The sequence below is a fragment of the Mirounga angustirostris genome, unplaced genomic scaffold, assembly GCF_029215605.1.
Source record: "Mirounga angustirostris isolate CCGP_5_RB_7025 unplaced genomic scaffold, mMirAng1.0.hap1 SCAF_8, whole genome shotgun sequence".
Lineage (NCBI taxonomy): Eukaryota > Metazoa > Chordata > Mammalia > Carnivora > Phocidae > Mirounga > Mirounga angustirostris.
Window position 1 is genome coordinate 139,942,443 of NW_026991716.1, and position 26,311 is coordinate 139,968,753.

Consider the following 26,311-nt stretch of genomic DNA (forward strand, 5'->3'; position numbering starts at 1 on the left):
ATGTTTATAACATTCATTGCATTTCTGTATTTGCAAAATATTATATGCTTAATGTTGAACATCTGAAAAACACAAAACCACAATGCAAAAGAATTCCACAATCCAAAGATAGTAATTTGGGGGGATAGTCTCTGAAATCTTTACATATATAATGCTATCTACTTTTCAGTTATGGCAACTAAGCTCTTATATTAATATTTTTTAAAAATATTTCTTAACTACTGAAGAAGTCACACATATTTATGAGGCTTAGGTCATAATGTTAATATTGTTATTATCATCATTGCTTGAAGGAAAAAAAATCATGTCACCTCCAGAAATCTGACCTCAAATGGCATCACGACCCATTCTCTAACTTTACCAGCTCAACTTGCATTCTATCCAGCATAAAATGATTAAATTGGCCGCAGAAGCCAGAAGGGATTTTTAATAAATTTATACACAAAGAACTGTGACAACCATGACTAGACCCAATAAAGAAGTTCCTCATATGTTAGGCCTCAAATAAAAATTATTCCACAATGCCCCCCCCCAAAAAAAAACGGTTACAAAATGTACAGTAGTTCTGGCGTGCCCAGCAGTTGCCAGGGTATAAAGGCAAGCATATACACCTGGAATAAAATCATCATACACTGAGAATAAGATTATTTGGTGAATTCCTTGTAATTAAGCCAAGGGGGGAAAAAACAATACATCTGAGAGAAATTTTGCATGTAGTGAGAAACTGCAAATGCCACGCACGTACATAAAAATGGACCATGAAGAAAAGAAAACTCTAGAGAGGACCACAATAAAAGAAGAAACGCCCTAACCTGCCAATGGCTGGGCATCTCACCAATTCTTTTTTTTTTTTTTTTGAAGATTTTATTTATTTATTTATTTGAGAGAAACAGCATGAGAGGGGGGAGGGTCAGAGGGAGAAGCAGGCTCCCCGCCGAGCCGGGAGCCTGATGCGGGACGCGATCCCAGGACTCCAGGATCATGACCTGAGCCGAAGGCAGTCGCCCAACCAACTGAGCTACCCAGGCGCCCCATCTCACCAATTCTTAAATGTAGAATGGGAAGCAAGTATCAGACCTCCACTATATATTACTTTCTGTTTGTGTCATGCAATTATGTCTAAATTGACTGCACCAGTCAATTTGCCCCAGCAAAGACTCCTCTTGGACCTCTGCAGGCTGTAAAACACTTAAAATTCCTATCCGATACTATTAACTCGGGCATCTTCACTTAAAAACATGTTTTGATGTTGTCCCACATAATTATCCAAGCTTGGTGAATGCGACCTACCGCCTTGCGCAATCTACGTGTGTTTGTGCTCGGCAGCTCAGGGAAGCAGCAACTTGTGGAGTGCTGCCTCAGTGTGCCTCCATCTGTACCTCTCACCCCCCCCTCAAGGACACGTCACGCAGCTGGAAGGACTCCAAGCCAGAGTTCAAGGGTGGAAAGAAGCATGCTAGAGCACGAATTACTCTTCTTCCACCCTCATTTCTCCAGGCAGTAAGCCTAACTGGTACCCAATCCTCTGGTCAGCCTAAAGCTCCTCACTCCCCAAAACTGGATCAAGGAATAAAGTGTATCCAGGACAAGATTCCTAAGAAAGCAAAATGCAGAAACAAGGCCTGTTTGCTGTAGACGGCTCCCTGTGTGGGCAAGGACCCTGGTGGGCCCCAGTCTGTTAGTCATGCCATTCCCATTGTTACCCTCAGAAACACTTTCACAACCAGTAGTCAAGCTCTGTGGAAACCAGCAGCAAGTCAGGAAAGAGCTCCCTTCTTAATTATTCAGACAACAGCTGCTCCTTCGAGTTGAAGAATGAAATGTCAAAACTCCAGTTTCTGAGAAAATGAAGTAATGTTGGGAAGAAAAACAGTAAGACACAAGGAAAGGGGGAGTGCACGTGGCTTCTCTGAAAGAGAGACATTGCAAACTCAGTCCTATTTCTCTGTGTTACTCATGCAGAGCGAGCTTCAGGCATGTATCCTACCTTTCCATGTTCTGGAAAATGCATCTACTCTGCACAATAAGCTTAAAAAAGCACAATGTAGCTACAAAGGGCTTCATCTCAGGTCACCTAATTTATGTACTGAAACTCCAGAAACATTCAACAATAGGAATAACTGGTATATCCATTGATTACATAAATAATGAAATTGTCTCAACTGGAACACCAATATTAATTCCCTACTTTTTTTTTTCTCCCTATTTGATGAGGGTGGGAATAGGGGTTTGAGGGACAGATTAAGGTTGCTATATATTGTACATCTCAAGCTTTTTCCCTCTTCCAATGGTAAGGGCTCTAATGTTAACCTTTATGAGGGACCCTGTTCAAGTCTTACAGGAAAAGTGAATTGGAGAAATCATCAAGAACCTATCAATACTATTAAAAATACAAACACTCGTCCAAGGATGGTCTCAACACGTGACCAGGTGTAAAAATACAAACACTCGTCCAAGGATGGTCTCAATACGGGGCCAGGTGTATAAGGTATGCAGATATTGAAAAGGAAACAACCCTACTCTGCACTACGCTGGGTCACTCAGGGCCTCTGGGTTTGGCAACAGTGTTCTCCCCATCTACGGAACAAACTATAAATAGAAACCTAAACATCATGTGCTACATATCAAAGAAGGACATATAGAGTACTTCTGAAACATGAATAAATTTAAAGCTTTAATAACATGAAAAAAAAATACTTGTCAATGAGAGATATTTAATACATTGTATAAAAATGAGGACTTGTTTTTTTTTTAAATGCAGCCCTTCATCAAAGATGAATTACTGACACCAGAAATGCCGCCAGGCCGAGAAAAGCCATCTCCTACCCTACAACCACCCTCTCTCTTACTGGAAGGCCATCTCCAGATTGAGAGGGAAAGGAAGCTGTTAATGCTTACCTGGACTTCTAGGCACTGTTCCACTATACTGCGGCTTTCCATTCCTGCCACAGACATCTCTCTAAAATGTAATCCGTTCATAATGCACTTCTGGATACGATGGATCACTGACTCCTCCCACCGTCCTTGACCCTGCTTACCGTTGACAGACCATGCCCTTCTAGCCTGGGGCCAGCCTGCTTCCTCTGGCCTCTGCCTCAGGGCATGCTCTTCGTTCCACTCTTCCCTCTCCCTGCCATGCCTCAGTTCATGTCTAGAACTCTGCCTTCTTCTAATGAACTCCTAGTTGTCCTTCCGTGCCTCTAGACACAGTGGATCCACCAGGCTCTGTTAGTTGCCCTCTCCAGCAGTTCCCCGTGTAAACCTCTATCATGATATTTACAGTGTAGGATTGCAAATCTTTATTTTTCTGTACACCTTCTACACTATGTGGTGTTGCTAAGCTCTTGGTTGATTCCAAAGGAGGAGCTAATTGCTTCAGATTGAGAAATGTGAGAACTGACACACAGGTGGGGATCTTAAGGAAAACTTGATATAAAGTTTGTGTCATTTGAAATGGATCCAGCAGGATGAAAGGTAGTTTCCAGATGTACAACAGAGAGGAATAACGTCCAAAGCTGAGAAAATAACATGTGCAGAAGAGACCTGAAAATCTGTGGTGTGATGGTTTGTGTGTGCGTGCTTGTGTGTGCACATCTCTTTCTAATTACTCTGCTTCTGCTGGGGGGAGGATTCTTACCCAAATATATGTCTTATCAGTCCAACTAGATCACAGACTCGTCTCGGAGAAACAGTCTCACATTTCCCCGTGTCCTTCCCTGGTGGGCGATAAACACACACTTGCCACCCACCTGGACCTCCCCCCCTGCACAGCACCACCCGATCTAGTACCTCGGAAAGAACGGACACTGAAATCATTAGTGCGAGCTGAAATACCTGTTAATTCAGAGAAGAAAGGTTTCTATTTAGAGAAAATAGATACAGGAATAAACCTGGTAGAAGTCCCAGATAATTAGGACATACAGTACTGGGGGAAATATAGTAACCTTACCACAATTCTTTTTAACCAAGACTCTCTCCTATAGGGGGAAGTAAATAAGCCAGGAAGGTGAACTACAACATAAATCAGCCAACTGTCATAAAAATTTCCTTCTTTAATATTACAAAACCTAAGAGAGAAACCATTCAGGTTACTACAAAGAAATATTTAAAATGAGCTCATTAAATACAAATTAAAACAGAAATACTGAATAAGCACTGGGCCACAATTAAAGGCTGAAGAAACAGCAAGTAAGAAACAATTTTCATTGATCAAAGAACTAAAAGCTAACAGAATATGGACTATTCTGCATTGAAACTGCTTTCATGAATATGAAGCATTTCGATGTAAGATTTTTTCCCCATTTTTCAAAGAAGCTTTGGAGGTAGAAATGGATCTGCATATCTTAATATAAAGTACTTTCACTGTATCATTTTCAAGAAATGAAGCTATGAAGTTTCAAAAAATGTAGATTTCAAAAAAATCCCTAGAAATCATTCCAAAATTGAAAAGGGCATAAGGTCATCATTTTAGAGCCTTTGGACCCAAAGAAGAACTGCACATAATTACACAAAATCACCTATGCAAAGATTCAGTAGAATTTCCTTTATGACACAATTGTACTTCGTCATAACTAGGAGCTTTTAGAGCCTATCTTGAGTACTTCGAAGTAGGGTCACATTTTATCTAAAATTATTGAAATGGCAAAGTAGCAGTACACAGTACATTCAACTAGAAATATAAACTCTGTAACTTTAAAATTCACCACGTATAAGTTTTAAAACAAATGTATAGATTTGTAGGCAAATAGTAAAGTTAGATTGCACATTCATAAATAGCAAGGCCATTTTTTTTTTTCTATTTCTTTCACTTGTGTATTCCTGGCACCTGGAGCAGTACTAGGCACACAGTAGGTGCTCAATTATTGGATCTGGTTTCATGAAAATAAAACAATATAAAATGAAAAATGAGAGGGTTTTTTCTTATAAATTCATTTTAAAACTTAATATATACTGTTTTTAATTTAACAGGAAGGCAAAAGTAAAAATATTTTATGGTACACAGGGGTAAATGGGCATTCTTATAAACACTGCCAGAGCCACCAAGCACAGCTGTGCAGCTTGTGCACTGCTCAAAGGCACTAAACCTGAGCGGGGATGGAAAGAGGCAGGGAGAAAAGAAAAACCCAGCAGATGCTCTGCTGATGGATATGAGTCAGTCTTGAGGAGGATGTCTTTTTGAAATTTTTCAGTCCTGAGCAGCAGCTTTTACTACCTTGTTACACTAGACAGAAATGTAAAATAGGGTCACTTACTTTAGAACAATTTAGAAATACCTAGAAAAAATTCAAAATCTACTAATTCTTTGACTAGAAAATCCACCCAGAAATTGTAACAAGATTTTTACTTTACATATATGCTTATATATGCAAATAAAGAGATATGAACCCAAACATTTCTGATGATAGCAATCTGTAAACCTACTGAATGCTCATTTATTGAAGAGTATTTGCGTAATTTGTGTACATCCACAAAATAAAAAAGTAGGCAAGAATTACTGTGCAGGTGGAGTTGTAGAGGTAGATATATATATTTTCTAAGAGATAATTTAAATAATATACAGATGTGACTATGTTCTAATTGTTATTTTTAATCAAAAATTTTTAAAGAATTAGATATTGAAATTTGAATTCCAATATTGACAACACTATTGTATACAGATCCATGCACTTTAATATCTGATACTACTCAAATACCTAAATCCAGTTCTATAGAATTAGAATATACCACAAATATCACTACCAAAATTCAATTTTAAATAAAAAGACTTGCTGATTTTAAAAGGGTGAAATATGTTTTTAATAATGATGCCAAAAATTGTATTTTTCTAAAGTAGAATTTTCTTAAGCCTTTCTATTCTGCTTTATATCATCTTGATATCCTTCCCCATACTTCTCACAGTCATAATCACCAACTTCAATTAAACTATGTTTCTATGGCTGTCTGGGTCAGGGCATTTAACAGATCAGTCATAAACCAAGTGAGAAATATAAGTACTTTTGAAACAGTTCCTGTGCCAAGAAGGAATCCTAAATTTTAAGAACGTAAAAGGAAGGTTAATACTACTGGTAGTGAGGTAACACTCAATCCTCTTTACTCCTATTGTACCAAGTAACCTATTTTTGTTTTTCCTCAAAAGTAACCAAGATTTATATAAAGTGGAAGAGCACTATTTGCATTAAAGAGGGTGTAGCAATTAAAAAGAGCATAGACATAAAAGGCCAAGTTCGGAGTAGCGTAATGTCTTTAACAGAAAAAAACAATCCCAGATATACATTGATTTATATTTTGATCTCCAGCTTATCACTAGGTATAAACTATAATGCCTTTCCTGTCTCCAAAGTTTAGTCACAGAAACAGGAAACCCATCACTTCAAGACTTCTGTTCAATTGCCTCCACTTTCACTTACCTTCCAACATTGTCCTTTCCACACTTTCCAACACAACCAAGTATAAAACTGGCAATCAAGATTTTTATAAAAATGTGCCCACCAACAGAATTAGGCACACTCTCTCTTCCTCCACTTTCACTTACCTTCCAACACTCTCTCTTCTTTCCGCACTCTCCAACACAACCAAGTCCAAAATTGGCAATTAAGACTTTTATAAAAATATGCCCACCAACAGAATTAGGCAATGCAACTAATTGTATAAAATAATTTACTGCACATTGTCCAAATGGTTTTTGTATGTAAGGTACTTTTCGTGGGAGGGAGCATGTTGTATTTATGTTGTAATACACATTTATTTGCACTATGTAAAACACTATGTGGAGTATGAGAAAAAACATCTTTTAAAATCTACCTTATATTCTCCATGTAATTATAAGTTACTAATAACTGTCTAATCAAATCCAAAGATCATACTCTTCCTTCTCATGTCCCAAGTAAATGAATCCCACGAATCCCAAGTAAACTAAACTGCCTAAACATAGTTCATCCTAACAAAGTGTTTATATAGCCATGTATTAGATAATTTAGAATTGTGATTTTTAATCTTAAGTCCGTCTTTATATATAGCTTTACTATAAATTTGCTTTTAAAAGTATCCATGCACTATATTAAGTTGAATTAAAATAAAATTTGCACAACGGTCTTCAAAATAAAATATAAATTATTTTTTCCGATAAAATACTGACATCATGGATTTTGAAAATTTTCTTCTGCTTGGTTTTCTGATTCAGTTCAGAGTTGTGTTTATAGTGGATTATAAGTAATGGTCACCAAAAAGGTCTCAGAGGATTCATAAAAGTTTATATGAAAAATGTATTTATAAGAAAAAATGTCTTAATTGGATGACTCTCAAAACTCATTCACCAAAAGTCATACTATGCTAGAAAGGTAAGAAAAAATTGGACAACATCATTAGGTTTTATCACTGCTGCAAAGACAGTGTCAGTTAATCACTGGCTTGATTCTCCCAGTGAGTAGAACGTTTTACTTTTTAACATTAATTTCCTAAAAAAAGACTTAAGAAGCCTTTATCAGTGCATACAAACTTACATATTTTAAAAATCCACTTCTCATCTTTCTGGACAGACCACTTTTGACTTCAGATGTACTCATTGCAATCAAAAGTGCCTTGTAAGTGGCACTCATCGGGAATAAACCCCAAATAGGCTCACCAAATCTTCCATACACAATCTAGAGCGGGTCTCTGTCATAATAAACCCCCCAAATAGCAATGGTTTCTAATCATACTGTGCATTTCCACTAATTTCAAAGATTACCGTTAAAAAGAAAAAAAAAAAAAAAACTTTTGTCTTAACAGCCCCGGAAGGGAGAAAACTTTGCCAATCTTACACATCACAGTGTTTATAATAAACAATTATAATAAACCATTCCCAAAGCTTTAACCACAAAAATGCACCTAGGTCATTTTGTGTTAAATAATAATAGTTCATTATGCAAATATCTAATGCTTGCTATTTACTCTTCTTTAATCTCAGCCCTACAATGAGAGATTTAAAAGGAAAAAAGGGAGGGAGCAAGACGTTTAAACCCCTTTGCAGGAATGTCTTTCGATCCTAACCATTACTGCAGGTACCTTCCACCAGAGTTTAAGGCTTCGCCTGGCTTTCCCCGCAAGTCCTACAGACTCTGGGTCCCAGGCTGTTCCTAACTGGAAGGCAGCTACCAAGGCGCTCTGAGGGACCTGCCAACGGCCCCCAGCAAGTCTGGCTGCGCAGCGCGCTCGCTGTGGGAACGCGCGACCCAGCCTTCGCTCGGGAGGTGCAGGGGCACCAGGGTCCCCGAAGTTGTCTCCGGTGGGAAGCCGGTCAAACCACGGGCGGGGCGGGGGCTTAGAACACACACACTCAGACTCCGGGCCCACGGCGGGCACCGCGAAGCGCGCAGCGCGGGCCGAGGACGGACGGACGCGGCCGCCCGGACACTGACAGTTGACACCGGCGCGGACACCCTGGGGGTCCCTGTCCGCCGAGGCCCGGCGGGGCGGCGCAGAGGCCGTACCTGGCAGGCACCCACGTACCTATCATGGTCACTGGGCAGGTGGAGGCTGCTGGGCATGCAGGGACCTACGCGCGCACTGGCACCCACACGTGCCTCCCGCCAGTGCGGCCCCGGGGCTAGATCTTCCAGCACTTGCCTCCCCGGTGGCCGGCTGCCGGAATGCGCACGCGCGGACGGCGCGCAGCAGTGGCCTTCTGGGAGTCGTAGTTTTACCGCGTAGTTTCTCCTTACCCCGCCCCGCCCCCGCCCCCGCCCGCCGACGCCGCCCGCCTTCCGCGGGCCGCCTTCCGCCGCCGTTCCGCGTTCAGGCCCAGGAAACGCACGTCACGGGGGGACTGGGCCGTTCGGCCGCAGTGTTGACGCGTCGCTTAGCAACCAGGAGGCTTGCCTTTGGAAGCTTGTCGCGGCTCTGGCCACGGTCCTCCCCTCTTCCCGCCCTTCCCCTCCCTCAACGCCCTTCACCTAGGAGCTGCCCAACATCTGGGTCGACCTGGGCCCTCCGCGGGGTTGAATTCCTACCAGTCACGCGCCTTCTGACATTTTTCCCGAACTCCTCCTCACGTCCGTAAAACCCACTGATTCTTTTACCACACGTTTGATGAGAGCAAGACATTTTCTAGGAAGATGGTGGCAGAAAAAGAGACCCTGAGCTTAAACAAATGCCCAGACAAGATGCCGAAGAGGACCAAGCTGCGGGCGCAACTGCCGCTCCCGGTGCACCAGCCTCACTCCCTGGTTTCTGAGGGCTTCACAGTCAAAGCCATGATGAAAAACTCAGTCGTAAGTGATCTTCCTGCATTGGACGCACTCGCCCCGAATCGGGGGCACCAGGTTATGGATGCTGGCCGGCCCTATGATGGATTCTGAACCTGTGTCCCGGGTGGTCTCTGGCAAAGATGTCAGTTCCCCTGCAGACGGTGCCCGGCAGGGTGGAGAGGTCCCGGCTAGGTTGTTAGAAAGGATCTTGGGCAAGGGAGGCGCTACATCCCATTGATAAGCACCTTCCTAATAACTCATGGTGTCTAGACCACCCCAAATTACTCTTTTTTTTTTTTTAATCTATTTATTTGACAGAGAGAGACACAGTGAGAGCAGGAACACAAGCAGGGGGAGCGGGAGAGGGAGAAGCAGGGAGCCCGATGCGGGGCTCGATCCCAGGACCCTGGGACCATGACCTGAGCCGAAGGCAGATGCTTAATGACTGAGCCACCCAGGCGCCCCAGAACTATAAAAACTTACATGTAAAAAAAAAAATCATTATGAAAATATTTTATTTATTATTTATTTATTTATTTTTAAAGATTTTATTTAGTCATTTGACAGAGAGAGACACAGCGAGAGAGGGAACACAAGCAGGGGGAGTGGGAGAGGGAGAAGCAGGCTTCCCGCCGAGCAGGGAGCCCGATGCGGGGCTCGATCCCAGGACCCTGGGATCACGACCTGAGCCGGAGGCAGACGCTCAACGACTGAGCCACCCAGGTGCCCCCACCCCAAATTACTCTTAAACGATTTACACGAAAATAAAAAAAGAGCCTCTTTACTTACTGATTCCTAATCGAGCGCCACTCAGCAAAGGGCCTTCTAGAAGGAGAGTTCTTAGAAATCATAAACTCTTGTAGAATTTGACATGTGCTGATGTACACCGAGAAGAATGAACTCATTAAATCATCTACAATATGAAATCTCATCAATTCAACCTAAGGATATTTTGGAACATCCCTGCATTTACTCTAACAACCCTCTTTCTTACAAATAGCATCAGCCTGTTAGAGCACTGATAGGCAATTTAATATGAAGTCTATTTCCAGAACTTTTAAATGATAAATTTTAAATAATCCAAGCTTCAGTTCAAGTATTTCTGGCTATTACTATAATTCGTATTTAATTTCTATTATTTCTGGTAGTAAAAATAAAATATTCTCAATACTATTAGGGGGAAAAAAGGTTTAAAATGCACGCAGGTGATTTCGCTACATGCATGATAGGTTAAAAAAAAAACTTTCTCGCATTTGTTAAACAGCTTTAAATTTGGTATGCTAAACCAGGTTTTACTTCTGACTAAGCAAGCCCCTGTCTGGGAATGAGATATTAATAATAAATGCAGCTTTCAAATTCTTATAATTTACACTCTGGGAGCATCTGACTTACTGTATAGTAGCTCATTATGTTAAATGAATAGTGTTGCTTTCAGTATCACATGATTTCTTTTACATACCCCATCCTTTACCTACATGAATGAAACCGCTTACCTCTAGATCCCTATGTCAGATTACCATATTACTACACAAAATGATATTTGGATTATTGGAATGTGTGTCAGTTGGTTTACAATAATGAAAATTTGTGGAAATAGACTAAAACTTCAGCTTGTTGTAGTTACAATCCTTTTGCATGGTTTTCACATACGTAGGTGGTCATGGGGATCAACATGACTCATTTATCAGCAGTATAGAATACCATAACCATTCAAGCTAATTATTTGTTTTTTCATTGACACAATATTTCTAATTATAATCTTGGTCATTTTTTCAGTGTTATATTTGTTCACAGACATGTAGAAAATTGGTCAGATTCTCTCTTTTTCTAAATTTATGTTTATAATCATGTTTATTTTTTAACATAGCCTTATACCTAAAGTCATAGTTTCTGGAAAATTAAGTATTCCAGTATTACCAAATGAAGTAAATATGCTTTCAAAACTTAAGTAACAAAAAACATTGATTGTGAAGCAGCCTTCTTTATAAACAACTTATTTGAGTTAAATATCTCCTTATTTTTGTATTTTTAGGGAAAGTCTCTTAGTGTAATAGCTATATTTCCACGAAGACCCTCAAAACAGGATGTGTCATTCTTCTACTTCATTTAGTGGGAAATTACAATTCATAGATGCAAGCATTATCCACTTGTCTATTCATTCAATCAGCAACTCTCTCTCTCTCTCTCTCTCTTTTTTTTTTTTTGGTTAGCTAAACTAAGAACTTGCTAATGGTAGGCACAGTTCTGAAGATTTGGGATCAGCAAAATAAAGTCCTTGTCCTTAGTCCTCCAAGGAAAACTACCACACAATAATAAAGTCTTGATAAAAAAAAAGGTACTGTTTTCTGAGCAAAGAGTTTAAATGTTTTCACCAAAGTCATGAAATAAAGCAATCTTGGTGTACAGAAAAAAAAAAAAAAAAAAAAAAGGTACTGTTTATACAAAAGAACTTCAGTGGTATAGGAAATAAAAATTTCCTTTTTATATCCAACATTTACATTTCATTATTTCTGTCTTCAACAGTATAAACCTTTTGGCTTAAAAAGTCAGAATAGCTCTATGTCTTTCTTAAGGTTTATTTCTATTCAGAAAATAATGTGCAGGTCTCCAGCTTTTCTAAATTACAACCCCTGTCCCAAACCTGACACCCAAATCATTTTTCCAGTGTTGGGGCTCACCTTCAATTGCCTCTTTCAAACCCTTCCTAATTAAATGAGTCACCAACCAGTGCTCTTCCACAAAAGACATACACAGCTAAACCCTAAAGAGTTCTGTGGGCACTCTCGGTGTTTCTTTGAGAATGCTCTAGTAACATAAGTAGATACACTTGATCATAAACAGATTTGATCAGATGGGCTGTACAAACAGAAATCCTTATTTACACAGTCATAATCTATGTATAAGAATAAAAAAATTTCTAAAATAATAATAAACATAAATGGCCAGTTTTTTAAAACCCAATGTCAAATATTTTTCTTCCTTTACTTCCTTGAAATTATTGTTGCATTCTGTTCTTTTTTTTTTTTTTTTTTTAAGATTTTATTTATTTGTGAGAGCGGGAACGAGAGACAGAGAGCATGAGAGGGAGGAGGGTCAGAGGGAGAAGCAGACTCCCTGCCGAGCAGGGAGCCCGATGTGGGACTCGATCCCGGGACTCCAGGATCATGACCTGAGCCGAAGGCAGTCGCTTAACCAACTGAGCCACTCAGGCGCCCTATTGTTGCATTCTGTATGAAAACAAGTAAGGAGAAAATACCTGAAATCAGAGACTAATATTCAAATTCATATTGTTACATTTGCCTAAAAAGACTGATAGGACATATAGAATTTGAAGATTTTGTAGTCCATTTCCTTTTAAAGGCCTTGTTTCTTGGTATGTTAGAACCTATAACCAGAAACCAGTAGCTCAGTGTTGTGTTGGTTTAACCTCAACTGACAGTAGATGCTTCCTGTGCTAATACACTTTATCATAAAGCAAGTTAGGATTTGGACCCAAAGTCATGATTATACAGAAGTTGACTTCAACTGAAGCTTTGTACTGTAGCTTTCCTTTTCTATAGACTATAGATGTTTTATGTTCAAAGCTTAGGGGAATGGGAGAAATAATTCTTTAATATTGCTTTACTTAGAGATGTTTATACTTACTAATCATATATTCATTCAACACATAGTGGTAATGGTCAGTATTTATAAATTATGTATTAATATATCGATTTGGCTGCTTTAACAGAGACCAAATAACCGTGGTTGAACTAAGATGGAAGTTGTTTCTGTTATATAAGTCCAAGTTTGTTTGGCACTGCTTGTATATTCTTCCTTTGTATCCTGTAGGATGATGCCCTGGGTCACGGTGGGCTTACCAACACCAGGGTCAAATCCCTACCCTCAGAAAGAAGGGAAAAAAAGAAGCAGAAAGCTTCCTTTTAGAGGCATGACTCAGACACTACACCCCACTTCCATTCAAATACCACTGGCTAGAATTTGGTCATAGGCCTATATTTTCTCTTTGTACAAAAAACTTATGAAAAATTGACCCTTGATGCAACTCCCAGGCCCCTGTATCTGTTTCATCAGGAAAAGGGCTACGAAAGTTACATAGTGCAAAAAGGCATAATCTCCAACACCTCCTTCAGGCATGGGGAGAGAAAAACGGGTAAGGAGCAGCCTACAGGAAGGAGCAGGAAGAAATGGGAGGACACGCAGCTTCATTAGGAATGCATGTCCCAAAAGTTGCACTTGTCACTCTCGCTCAAATCCATTGCCAAAACCTAGTCATATGACCACAACCAGTTGCAAGAGAGGCTGGAAAATGGAGTCTCTGACTGGTAGCTCTATGTCAAGCTGAAACTTGAGGCATTTTATTACTGTAATAAAGGGAAAAAGGGAAATCGGGGGATGATTAGAAGTGTCCACCGCCAGTGCTAAATATGCCATATTGCTAGTGAAAAAGAAACAGACAGGTAAATACACGTCTGTGGTAAGGCTTACAAATATTTACTCAGTATAGTGGAAGTACTAATGATGAGGGGACCAAGTGATAATAAACTGATTGAGGTCCTTATCCCCTTCTGTCCGGGTTTTTACAATATCATCCAAACTGGTCTCTAGCTTCCATCCACCAACTGATTGTTTGTTTCAATCATGTATCAGTATTATCACATTCATCTTTCCAGTACAAAATTCCCTTCCCATCAATGGTACCCCCACGGACCAGCAAGGTCTTCTGTGATGTAATCCTACCCCAAGGTTTTAATTTCATCTCCCCCTATTCTCACTTCCTTCCACCAAATTAAAACTGTAACTCTTCATTGTTGTGATGTCACTTATATTGTTCCCTTTGCTTGAATGCCCTCCTCCCTACATACCTGCACACCCACGCTCATTCAGACATAATGTAACAGATATCTGCTAATCATGGACTATGCCAAGCACTGTTTCAGGTGCTGGCAATTGAGAAGGCAGGAAAAGGCATCCATCCTGTCAAGGAGCTTTGATTTTTGTGGCCAGCTAAATGCCGACTACTTCAAGAAGACTTCCCTAATTCTCCCTCTTTGCCAACCCAGATGGAAAGTTATCCTTTACTCATTGTTTTCTACTGTGTATTATAGTTACTTTGACTCATGTTGTATGTCCTATAAATTCCCTGTGAGGGCAGAACCCATGGCTAACCAATTTTTTTCATCCTAACCAGTGCCTAACAGTGTACTCAGTAAGTACCTGATGAATTAAGGTAAGTAAATCTACCCTTTCTTCCTGTTTCATCTTCTCCCTCTCTCTTGTTGCTGTAATTGTTATGTGTCTTTAGTCTGGGTTTTTTTTTTTTTTTTTTAACAACCCTCCCCCCAATTTAGGAGCTCAGAAGATCCCTTTAAAACTCAGCCAGATCAAGGCATTCCTTATCTCAAACCCTTCAATGGCTCCTCATCTCAGAGTGAAAGTTCAAGTTCTTACACTCCTATAAGGTCCTAAGTAATCTGGCACCTTTGCTTCTTTATCCATATATTTTAGGGTTTTCTTCCTCACTCATTCTGTTCCATCCACAGTAGCTTCCTTGCTGTTCCTTGAATATGCCAGTTGCCCAGCTGGCTCAGTGCCTTTGCCCTTTCTGTACCCTCTAGTTGAAATGCATTCCCCCCTTACATATCACCATCTCCTGTTACTTCAGTTTTTTGTCAAAAATTAATTTTTCAGTGAAAGCTTCCCTGACTATTTAAAATTTCAACCTCTTAATAATCTGTTCCATCCCTAGTCCAGCACACTCATCTTCTTTCCATTTTATGTTTTTCCATAAATTTGACCACCCTCTAATATTAATTTAGTTTATCCTATGTCTTCTTCCACTACAGAATTAGCTCCTTGAGAGCAGGGAATTATTACTATTTTACTCACTGCTGCATCTCTAGCTCTAGAAGAGTTCCTGGCACATAAGAGGTGCAATTTTTTTTTTTTTTTTTTTTGGTCAGCTAGATTAATGAATGACCTATCTTTTATACTATAATGAGACAATCATCTTTCAATTAGCAGCTTCAAGAAAATGCTAATGGTGTTATATAAATATAAAATATAGGAATTAGAATAATTTACAAATGTTTTATGCCATATTTTAACTACCTTATTATAAAAGTTGTACGTGCTCATTGTAAAATGTTAAAGTGGTAAAGTTTACAAAGCTTTCTCCTTTCTAAAAATTTTAGTTTTTTTACCCCCAAATCCTCTTATGATTTTAGTGTTCTATTTTAAAAAGCTTTGCTTTTTCCTGATTCATTTTTGTTTAGGAAGTGGGACAGACAGTTTGAATTTATTTTTTTTCCAAATGACCAGAGGGTTCTTATATGACCCTTTACATATAGTTAAACTAAATTATATAAAATATCTTCCTATTTAATTTCAATGACCTAGCAATGTTATATGTATATTAAATATAGTAGCTTTTTATATGTTTTAATATATGATGGTCATTTTTATTCCATCTGAGTTTCCAACCCATGTTATGAGGAGGCAGGGCAGATTTTTTTTTTCCTCCACTTAGCATATAAATCTCAGACAACTTAATTTTTTGTTGTTGTGGTTTCAGGACACTTATTAAATGGTAGTGCAAGGAACGGAACTTAGATTTCTATATATTTCTGACTTGGACCAGTCCTCTATTGATCGCTTGTTTTTTAGACTTTTGTTAATGCATCATATGCCAACATAAGTGTATCACTTGATGAATATTAAACCAAAGACACTGGTCCAGCACCCAGATCATGAAACGTTATTAACACAGAACTCCCTCAGGCCTTTTCCAGTCACTGCCCAAATATACCCCCAATTTCAATCTTCTGATAACAGATTTGCATTTACATCCATGAAATCCTAAAGTCCGTAATTGTTTTGTGTCTGACCATTAAATTTGTGTGACTCACCCACATTATTGCATATGATTATAGACCCTCTATACTCATTCCTGTGTAGTATTTTTGGGTGTCTATAGAACATTATTTATCTGTTCTTCCACTGATGAGGATTTGTATGACTTCTAGGTTAGGATCATCACAAATAGTGTTACTAGGAAAATTTTTTTTTTGGAGAAAATATGTATAAATGTCCAAGAATATATTCCTGAGAATTTCTGAGTCTTGGGGTATGAATATGTTTGCCTCAGTAACTACATCAAAATCATTTTCCAAATTGATTTTTCATGTTTAAACTCTTGCTAGCTCTACATGAGAGTACTATTTGCTCTATCGTCTAATTGCTGTTCTCTTTATTTTCCATTTTAGGTATTCTAGTGGGTGTATAATATTATCTCTTGAATTTAATATTAATTTTTATTATGACTAATGAAGCTTAAAACTTTTAAAAATGTATTTATTGGTCATTTGATTATCCTCTTTTATGAGGTGTCTTTTCAAGACCTTTGGGTGTTTTTCTCATGACTTAATTTGGCTTATTTATTTATAGTACTTTTTAATTTTTCATATTCTATTCTTCATGATATAAGGCATTTATTAAATGTATATATTCCAAGTATAGTTTCCTACTCTGAATTTCCTTTCCATCTTCTTTTTTTTTTTTTTTTATAAGTGAGAGAGAGAGTGGGATGAGCTGGGGTTGGGGTGGGGAAGGGGAGAGAGAGATGGGCAGAGGGAGAGGGAGAGAGAGAATCCTAAGTGGCCTCCATGCCCTGTGCAGAGACTGCCTCAGGGCTTGAACTCATGACCCTGAGATCATGACCTGAGCCCAAACCAAGAATTAGACCTTAACTGACTGAGCCACTCAGGCACCCCCCTTCCATTCTCTTAATGGTGACTTTCCCTCTTTTTTAAAAATATATACTTTGTGTGAAAAACTTATCTCAAATGTTTTGTTTATGTATTTATTTGTCAGGTGTTCCTCAACTAAGTTCAACAGTCTGACAATGAAATACATATACATTATGACACAAGGCTTCGAAAATAAATTGGAGTTATCAGAAACAAAATAGAAGAAACAATAGTCAAACAATGAAATAAAATATAATTAAACTAGAAGGCCTGAGATAAAGGAGAATCAGTTTTGCCATTCATAAGGGTCAGTGTATTTATTGATTGATGTTCAGATTTCATTGTGAGCTTCTGGGCATTGGCTGCTCAGAGGGGAACATTATACACTTGTTATCACACAGGAAGTAGCCTATCAATCTCTATAGCGTATTCAAGCTTTCTCTGCACTGAGTTCTCAGAGAAATTGATGTTGTAGCAATTTTTAAATTTTTCTTTTATTGAAGTATAATTGACATATAATATCCTGTTAGTTTCAGGTGTATAGCATAGTGATTCTACATTTTTATACATTACAAAATGATCCTGGTGATAATTCAACTTATCATCTATCACCATAAAAAGTTGTTATGTTATTGACTATATTCCCTATGCTGTATATTACATCCCCATAACTTATTTTATCACTAGAAGTTTGTGCCTCCTAATCCCCATCACCTATTTTGCCTATCCCCCAGGTCCCCCTCTGGTAACCAACAGTTCGCTTCCTGTATCTATGAGTTTGTTTCTGTTTTGCTTTGTTTCATTTGTCTTGTGTTGATTTTGATTCAATATATAAGTGAAATTATACAATATTTGTTGTTCTGTCTGACTTATCTCACTTAGTATAATACCCTGTGGGTCCATCCTTGTCGTTGCAAATGGCAAGATTTCATTATTTTTCATGGCTGAGTAATATTCCGAGAGAGAGAGAGAGATCTCAAATCTCCTTTATCCATTCATCTATTGGCAGACACAGGTTGCTTCCGTATCTTGGCTATTGCTATTGCAAATAATACTACAATGAACATACCAGTATATATATATATATCTCTTCAAATTATTTTTTCATTTTCTTTGGATAAATACCTAGAAGTAGAGTTGCTAGATCACATGGTAGTTCTAATTTTAATTTTTTGAGAAATCCCCGTACTGTTTTCCATAGTGGTTGCAGCAATTTACATTCCCACCAACAGTGTATGAGGGTTTCCTTTTCTCCATATCTTCCCCAACACTTCCTATTCTTTGTCTTTTGATAATAACTGATCTGACAGGTGTGAAGTGATTATTTCATTCTTGTTTTAACTTGCATTTCCCTGATGATTATTACATTGAGCATAGAACACTGAACATCTTTTCATGTTTCTGTTGCCTATCTGTATGTCTTCTTTGGAAATATGTCCATTCAAGTCCTCTACCCACTTTTTAGTTGGGGTTTGTTATTGTTGTTGATAGTAAGTTATATAAGTTCTTTATATATTTTAGCTATTAACCCTCCTTATTTCATATATGTTTTATAGATATTTTCTCCTAGTCCTGGGTTGCCTTTTCATTTCGTTGATGGTTTCCTTTGCTGCATAAAAGCTTTTCAGTTTAATGCAATTACATTTGCTTATTTTAGCTTTTGTTGCCCATACCTGAGAAGACTAGTCCAAAAAGTATCGCTAAGACCTATTTCAAAGAGCTTATTGCCTGCGCTTTCTTCTAGTGATTTTATGATTTCAAGTCTTACATTCAAGTCTTTAATCCATTTTTAATTTATTTTTGTACATGGCATAAGACATGTACTGGACATAAGTCCAGTTTCATTTTTTGCTTTTACTGGTCCAGTTTTCCCAGCACCATTTATTGAAAATACTGTATTTTCTCCATTGTATTATCCTTGCCTTCTTTTTCATGGACTATTTGGCCATATGTGTGTGTGTCTACTTCTAGGCTCGTCATTCTATTCCATCGATCTACATGTGTGTTTTTGTGCCAGTAGCATACTGTTTTGATTACTACAGCTTTGTAATATTGTTTGAAATCAGGGAGCATGATGCCTCTTGCTTTATTCTTTCTCAAGATTGCTTTGGCTATTTACGGTGTGTTGTGGTATCATACAAATTTTTGGATTTTTTATTCTAGTGTTGTGTAAAATACCACTGTGTTTTGTTGGGGGTGGCATTGAATCCATAGGTTACTTTGGGTAGTGTGGGCATTTTAACAGTATTCTTCCAATTTATGAGCATGGTATGTCTTTCCATTTCTTTTTTTTAAAGATTTTATTTATTCATTTGACAGCGAGAGACACAACGAGAGAGGGAACACAAGCAGGGGGAGTGGGAAAGGGAGAATCAGACTTCACACAGAGCAGGGAGCCTGATGTGGGGCTTGATCCCAGGACCCTGGGATCATAACCTGAGCCAAAGGCAGACACTTAATGACTGAGCCACCCAGGAACCCTGTGTCTTTCCGTTTCTTTGTGTCATCTTCAATTTTTTCCCATCAATGTCTTATAGGTTTATTTTTTTAAGATTTTACTTCTTTGAGAGAGAGAGTGATAGTAAGAGAGAGCAGAGCAAGGGGGAGGGGCAGAGAGAGAAACAGGCTCCCCACTGAGCAGGGAGCCCGATGTGGGGCTTGATACCAGGACCCTGGGATCATGACTTGAGGAGAAGGCAGATGCTTAACTGACTGAACCACCCAGGCACCACAATGTCTTATAGTTTTTAGAGAAGAAGTGTTTCATCTTTTGGTTAAATTTATTCCTAGGTGTTTTATTCTTTTTAATGCAACTGTAGGTGAAACTCTTAATTTTTCTTTTTGATGGCTCATTATTAGCATATAAAAACATGACCAGTTTCTGTTAATTTTGTATCTTGAGACTTTATTGAGTTCATTTATTAGTTCTAATAATTTTTTGGTGGAGTCTTTAGGGTTTTCTATATAAGTATCATGTCATCTGCAGTTTCTTTTTCCTTGTCAATTCAGATGTCTTTTATTTCTTTTTCTTGCCTCATTGCTCTGGCTAGGACTTCCAAAACTATTTTGAATAAAGATGGTGAAAATAAAGTGGGCATCTTTGTCTTGTTTGTGGTCTTAAAGGAAAGGCTTTCAGCTTTTCACCATTGAATTGATGTTAGCTTTGGGTTTGTCATATATATGGCCTCTATGATGTTGAGGTACATTCCTTATATACTTTGTTGGGAGTTTTTATCAGAAATGGATGTTGAATTCTGTCAAATTCTTTTTCTGCATCTATGAAATGATGAAATAATTTTTTTTTTAGTTTTGTTAATGTGGTATATCATGTTGATTGATTTGTGGATGCTGAAGCATCCATGCACTACTGGAATAAATCCCACTTGCTTGTGGTGTATGATCCTTTTACACATTGTTGAATTCAGTTTGCTAATATTTTGTGGAGGATTTTTTTATTTATCAAGGATATTGGCCTAAGATTTTCTCTTTTTGTGGTGTCTTTTTCTGGTTTTGTCATCAGGGTAATGCTGGTTTTGTAAAATGAGTTTGGAAGCATTCACATTCCTTTCTCTTTCTTTTGTTTTTTAATGATTTGAAAAGGATAAGCACTAACTCTTTCTTAAACTATTGGTAGAATTCACCTGTGAAGCTGTCTGGTCCTGGTCTCTTGTTTTTTTGAGAATTTTTAAATTAATGATTCAATTGTATTACTTGTAATCAGTCTCAAGATTTTCTGTTTCTTCATGATTCAGTCTTAGAAGATTGTGTGTTTCTAGATATTTATCTATTTCTTCTGGATTTTACAATTTGTTGGCATATAATTGTTTATAGTAATCTCTTATGATCCTTTGTATTTCTGTGGTACCAATTACAACTTCTCATTGGGTTTGGCCAGCAAACCCTGAAACAGCGAATGAAAAGATTATTCCAGACACCTAAGTAGGAGAAAGGAGAGAGCCTGGTGAGAGGCCTTGAGTCAAGCTCTACCTCCATTTTTATTATGCATGTTATTGTTACATCAAAGAATCAAGATTAGAAAGGAGTGTAAAGTTTTAATATCTAGGGCAGTGACATTTACAGGCATTGTGTGATTAGAACTGTGTTCGTGACCTGCAGGCAGGGAGTAGGTGACTATTAAGGATTTATGCTTAACCTAAGTTAAGCATCTGTCCCCTGGGAGATTGTGTTGAGCCACAATGAGGATCTGGCTGTTTCCAGCCCAGAAATCTAACAGGAGGCCCAGTTTTCTGGTCACTCCTCCTTTGCTTCTCAAGTAACCTCTCCCAAGGAGGATTGTGTTTGTCATACCTTCGCTAGCCAGGCATTATGAGTTCCCACATTCCCCCCTCTCTTATTCTTTGTAGGTTGGAAGTCTTGCTGCAGTTGTGCCAGGTTCAAATCTCGAGTTTCTCCTATTGGGGAAAGTGCTGTTTTTCCGATTTTGCAGACTACAAAGAGAAGCAATAGACAAATGAGTAAAATAATGGACAGTTCAATGAGTCCCCATTTGCTATTAGAAAACCAGTTTTTTGGATTTAACCATTGTAGATTGTCAGAATACCCCAGTTTTTTTGTTTATGCTCATGTTCATTAATGGTGGTGAGAGAAGATAAAACCTGTTTCTTTTTAAGTTGTGAATGTCTGAGGTTAAATTGTCTCAAAGGGAGCCTTGAAGATGTTTTTTTAATTTCTCCCCAATCATATTGAGTACCGTTCCAGTGTAAAGGGGCCTTCTGGGCCTTCTGGGCCCCATCACAATTAAGATTCTGGCGAAAATCCAGGGCCTCCTGTTTTTCTCCCAGGTATTCTATTGCTACTTCCATCAGGTGGAGTCTCCGCAACAATTTTTTTGTTGTTGTTGTTAAGATTTTATTTATTTATTTGACAGAGAGAGACACAGCGAGAAAGGGAACACAAGCAGGGGGAGTGGGAGAGGGAGAAGCAGGCTTCCCGTGGAGCAGGGAGCCCGATGTGGGGCTCGATCCCAGGACCCTGGGGTCATGACCTGAGCCGAAGGCAGACGCTGAACGACTGAGCCACCCAGGTGCCCCTCCCCAACAATTTTTGATCGATCGTCTGTTGTAATTGGAATTCAACCGGAGTTCAGTTGGAATTCAGGTTGCAGTATACGCAATTTGATCAACATGTTGGGCAGTTTGGATGGTGTGGGGAGAGCAGGTACAGCCCTGCTAGTGGTCCTCAAAATGGAGCTAGTGCTGCAGCGCCTGCTCTCCGTGGGCCTAGAAACCTGCACGGCCTTGTTAAGTCCTGAGTGCCTGATTAAGGATGCTGAGCGATTTGGATTCCTCCCAAGGCCTGTAAGATTGACAGGGATACAGGCAAAAGGCTGTCTTTTTTAAAACAAAGATGTGAGTAGCTTTTTGGTTAAGTACTGTTGTAATTATTTCAGCAGGCTCCGTAATAATATTGGAGGTCTTGATAACGTAGAGCCCATCCTCCTTAGATAGGGATATATTGGCTCCAAATAAGAAAACATAAGGATGTGGTATACAGAGTTGAATATAATCAGTAAAGTTCTTATGAAAAATCATGGAGTAACTACCTGAGGAATTGTAGTATTCTTTTTTTTTTTTTTTTTAAGATTTTATTTATTTATTTGACAGAGAGAGACACAGTGAGAGAGGAAATACAAGCAGGGGGAGTGGGGGAGAGAGAAGCAGGCTTCCCGCCAAGCAGGGAGCCCGATGCGGGGCTCGATCCCAGGACCCTGGGACCATGACCTGAGCCGAAGGCAGACGCTTAACGACTGAGCCACCCAGGCGCCCCAAATTGTAGTATTCTTCATGCCACACAGAGAGGGGGCGAAATACATGTCCTGGCTTCCAGAGGGACGACTGAATCGGGAGAGTTAAGGCCTTTGCACCAGATAATAGGAGAGGCTGCTCTGCCGATCCAGCCTCCATTGCTAGCTGGATGGATCTTAATCTCTGTCTCACTAGCTATTAAATATCCTCTTGGACTCCAGGCCTTAATAGTATGATTATCTAGATGAAGGATATGGGGATTAACAGCTGGACATGCCTCCCACGTTACCCTCTCTGAAGATGGGGTCCATTTAGTACTTTTCCCCCCCGAAGATGAGAAGAGTGGCTTTTATTATTTGTCTGATTGCCCTGCCAGATAATAACCAACAGAGTTTAAGATTAATTGAGTCTTTTTGTTGGTGCCTTTATGCACAAATATAACCAAATCTGGGGGGAGACAGTAATGCAAAGAGGATCATACAGAGAAGCGTATATGGGAAGAATTGTGGCATATAAGTTTACATTAGATGGTATGGAAGCCCAGAAGGAGCCATTAAGCTGGGGTTGGGAAAAGGAGAAGGAGGTTCCTCCTACCTAGTTAGAGTTATTGTTGGACATAGAAAGGGCACATCAACCCACGTTAAGGGTTTCCAGAAGGGGGAGTTAAGCATGTATGCCCAATAGTTAGTGGCCATAGCTCCTGGAATAAGACAGTAAAATATACTCACCATGACAGAAGTTGTACTTACCACTGAGAGCATGGCCAGGAACATGTTTTCAGGGGTGGAGGCTTATCCTGTGCCCTGTAGGACTTCTTCGGCTATCTGAGTAGTTTTCTTCAGGCCTCCGCAGGTCATTCCTGGTGCTTGCTGTGCTCTCTGTAGCAGGTGACTTGGGGGTTGGGGTTCGCTTAACTTCAGCTGACTCATCTTTGGGATTGGGTTTGGTCTGTGCCAAGCCATGATGTGGCTTGATATTCCACTCCAGGAGCCAAGATGGTCCTTCCTGTGAGGAGATACAAGCAAGACACTTCCCCAAGTGATGAGTTCATGGGGGTCTTGCTGCAGACTTGAGTTAGGGTCTTTCCATAAGACTAAGGGACATGGCCCCGGGGATTCTTGTGTGAAATGTTTTAATGCTGGGGTTAAAAATTGGTCATTCAAATTAAAAAGGTTTAGACTTAAGAGTGCCTTATATAATCATGAGGAGGGGTCTGGATTACTTAGACCTATATTCCCCCTCTTTTGTTTATTTAACAAGTCTTTAAGGGTGGAGTGTGCACATTCAATAATGGCTTGTCCTTGTGGGTTATAAGGGATGCCTGTATGATGCGTGATTCCCCAAAGAGTGAAAATTTTTTTTTAAAGCTGGTTGGTCATATCTGAGTTTATGCATGTCTCTCTCAAATATGGTATTTTAGTCAAAGCCTTGGTAAAATAACCAGTGTTTTCAATGGTGTCCTATTACAAGGAGAACAAATTGTTACTGAACTTATGCAAATGACTAGGATTGCCTTGGAAAAAATACTGAGAGACCTTTGAATTTCAGACCTCTGAGTTTTAGAGACCTTTGAATTTTGGTTCAGGTAGAAAGAAAAGTTAAATGCTTTAATTTGTTTTATTATTATTTCTGTATATCACTGATGTCTTAAAAGAGAAAGTCTCCTTAGTCTGGAAGAGCAAATAGAGAACCAGCAATGTTTTAAGTAAGAGTCACAAAAAAACTATAACTATTTTTTCCAATTCACTTAGTCCCATGATACTATTCTTGTTTAGTTTGAATGCAGCTCTAGTTAGTTCTGGAAATTCTTACCTGTTTTAGTTTTAATCTTAAAGATATCAAATACCTGTATTTGTCCTAAAAGTCCCTTATATGAATTTCCTGGAAGATGGAACAATAATTATAAATGACAAAAATTCAGAATGGACATGGCTAAAGATCTGATGAGAGTTTACAATATAGCAATAATCAAAATATCAAGTGATGACCTTATATTAAAACATTAAAACTTTAGGAATTGCGTATAATCTCTAGAATAGTTATAGCATTTACCCAAATGTAACCTAAGGCTTATCATTTGTTTAACAATGCTTCCAGAGTAACTTAACATACCAAATAAAAAGGCCTCTTGGGAAGTTTGTTAAAAAACAAACAAACAAACAAACCTCAGAAAGTTTAAGCATATGCCTAAATAGGATTAGGGATTGTCAAAGACCTGATAAAGACAAAACATAGAAACTGGCTTTTTGAGCAGACAAAAGAGAAAAAGAAACCTTTATTTACACTTTCTTATCAAGAGCAGACCAACAATTCTAGAAAACTTTGACCTTTTAACAGAGACTAAGGGGAGTTTTATTCTTATACCAGCGTACTTTAAAATCCATTCATTTTAATCTTAGTCCATCTTGACCACACCTAAAATTCCTTTCCAAAGATTTCCCTTTACAGACTTTTACAACTTTCTTTTGCATTCAGATTGTGTGCCAAGCCATTTTCCCCAAACAACCACCTTATTTAGGACAAAATTACGATCTTTTACCTTCAACAAAAATGCATTCCCATTCCTTATATCTTTCTTACATACCTCCTACTTTTCTACATATAGAGTTGTTTCCCTTATTCCCACCAGTCTATTATAATTACATTTAGCAGAATTTTCAATCCTAGAAGCCTTAGTCCTCATAGTAAAAACTAAGCAGTAAACAATTGTGAACTGTTACATCAAAATTCTTTAGATGGCAAATTTTTTAATTAGTTAAGCGTAAAGCATGTTTACCAACAGACTCAAGTATCTTTAGTTCTTTTGCAATAAGAAGTCAAAAGCATGAACCTACATCCAGTAATCAATCAATGCTTTAGCACTTTATCCTATTTGGAAAAGACTTAGATGTACAATGAATTTAATCCCATTTATCATCCAAGGAAAACTTTACAATTTCAGGTTACCAAAGTCTTTGAAAGCTATCCTAACAATTACCCATGAAAATTTTGAGACAATTAACCATCATTTTAGTTATCTTTTTATTAACAAATTGCAACAGAGATAACATGAACTTACTTGCCCTTTAGCAAACCTCCATAGGATAAAGTTTTACATTTAGTGTTGATAACTTTAAAGACATGTTTATCTTAATTAAACCAACAAACTTAAATTAGTTTAAATACGAAATACATCTCACCTGGGCCCACTTTTTCTTAAAAGTCAATCAGTTTGTTCCCCATTGTCAATTTTTACCTGAGACACTGGTGGGGAAATCGCAAGAGGGTAGGGTTGTTTTTGTTTTGTTTTGTTTTTCTTTGATGCATAGAAATTTTAAAATTAATTTTAAGTATCTATAGTTACCAAATTCTCTCTTTATGGTTTGTATATTTTCTGCCTAGCTTCAGAAATATTTTTTTAATCCTGATATATATGGCTTTCTTGCATATGTTTTCTTCTTATGATGTTCCATAGATTATTAATTATTCAGTCACTAATTCATTTTTTAAGATGAGAGGTAAGGCTTTAATTTGGTCTTCCATATGGAGAACCACCCATCCAGTACCTTTTATAAATAGTAACTGTGGACTCTCT

The 26,311-nt window shown here is 38.5% G+C and overlaps 2 protein-coding genes across 5 annotated transcripts in view; one reads left to right on the forward strand and one right to left on the reverse strand.

Moving 5' to 3' along the window:
• PRKN (parkin RBR E3 ubiquitin protein ligase) overlaps positions 1-8,631 on the reverse strand; it is a 1,287,790-nt gene extending 1,279,159 nt beyond the window's left edge. For all 4 annotated transcript variants that reach the window (XM_064598332.1, XM_045865856.3, XM_045865855.1 and 1 more), the window contains exon 1: positions 8,488-8,631. In XM_064598332.1, coding sequence (XP_064454402.1) covers positions 8,488-8,494 — 7 coding nt within the window. In that variant the 5' untranslated portion in view covers positions 8,495-8,631. The remainder of the gene's footprint in view (positions 1-8,487) is intronic.
• Positions 8,632-8,786: 155 nt separating this feature from the next.
• Positions 8,787-26,311, forward strand: part of PACRG (parkin coregulated) — a 524,905-nt gene continuing 507,380 nt past the window's right edge. Inside the window, exon 1 of the mRNA XM_054505638.2 lies at positions 8,787-9,248. Coding sequence (XP_054361613.1) covers positions 9,093-9,248 — 156 coding nt within the window. The 5' untranslated portion in view covers positions 8,787-9,092. The remainder of the gene's footprint in view (positions 9,249-26,311) is intronic.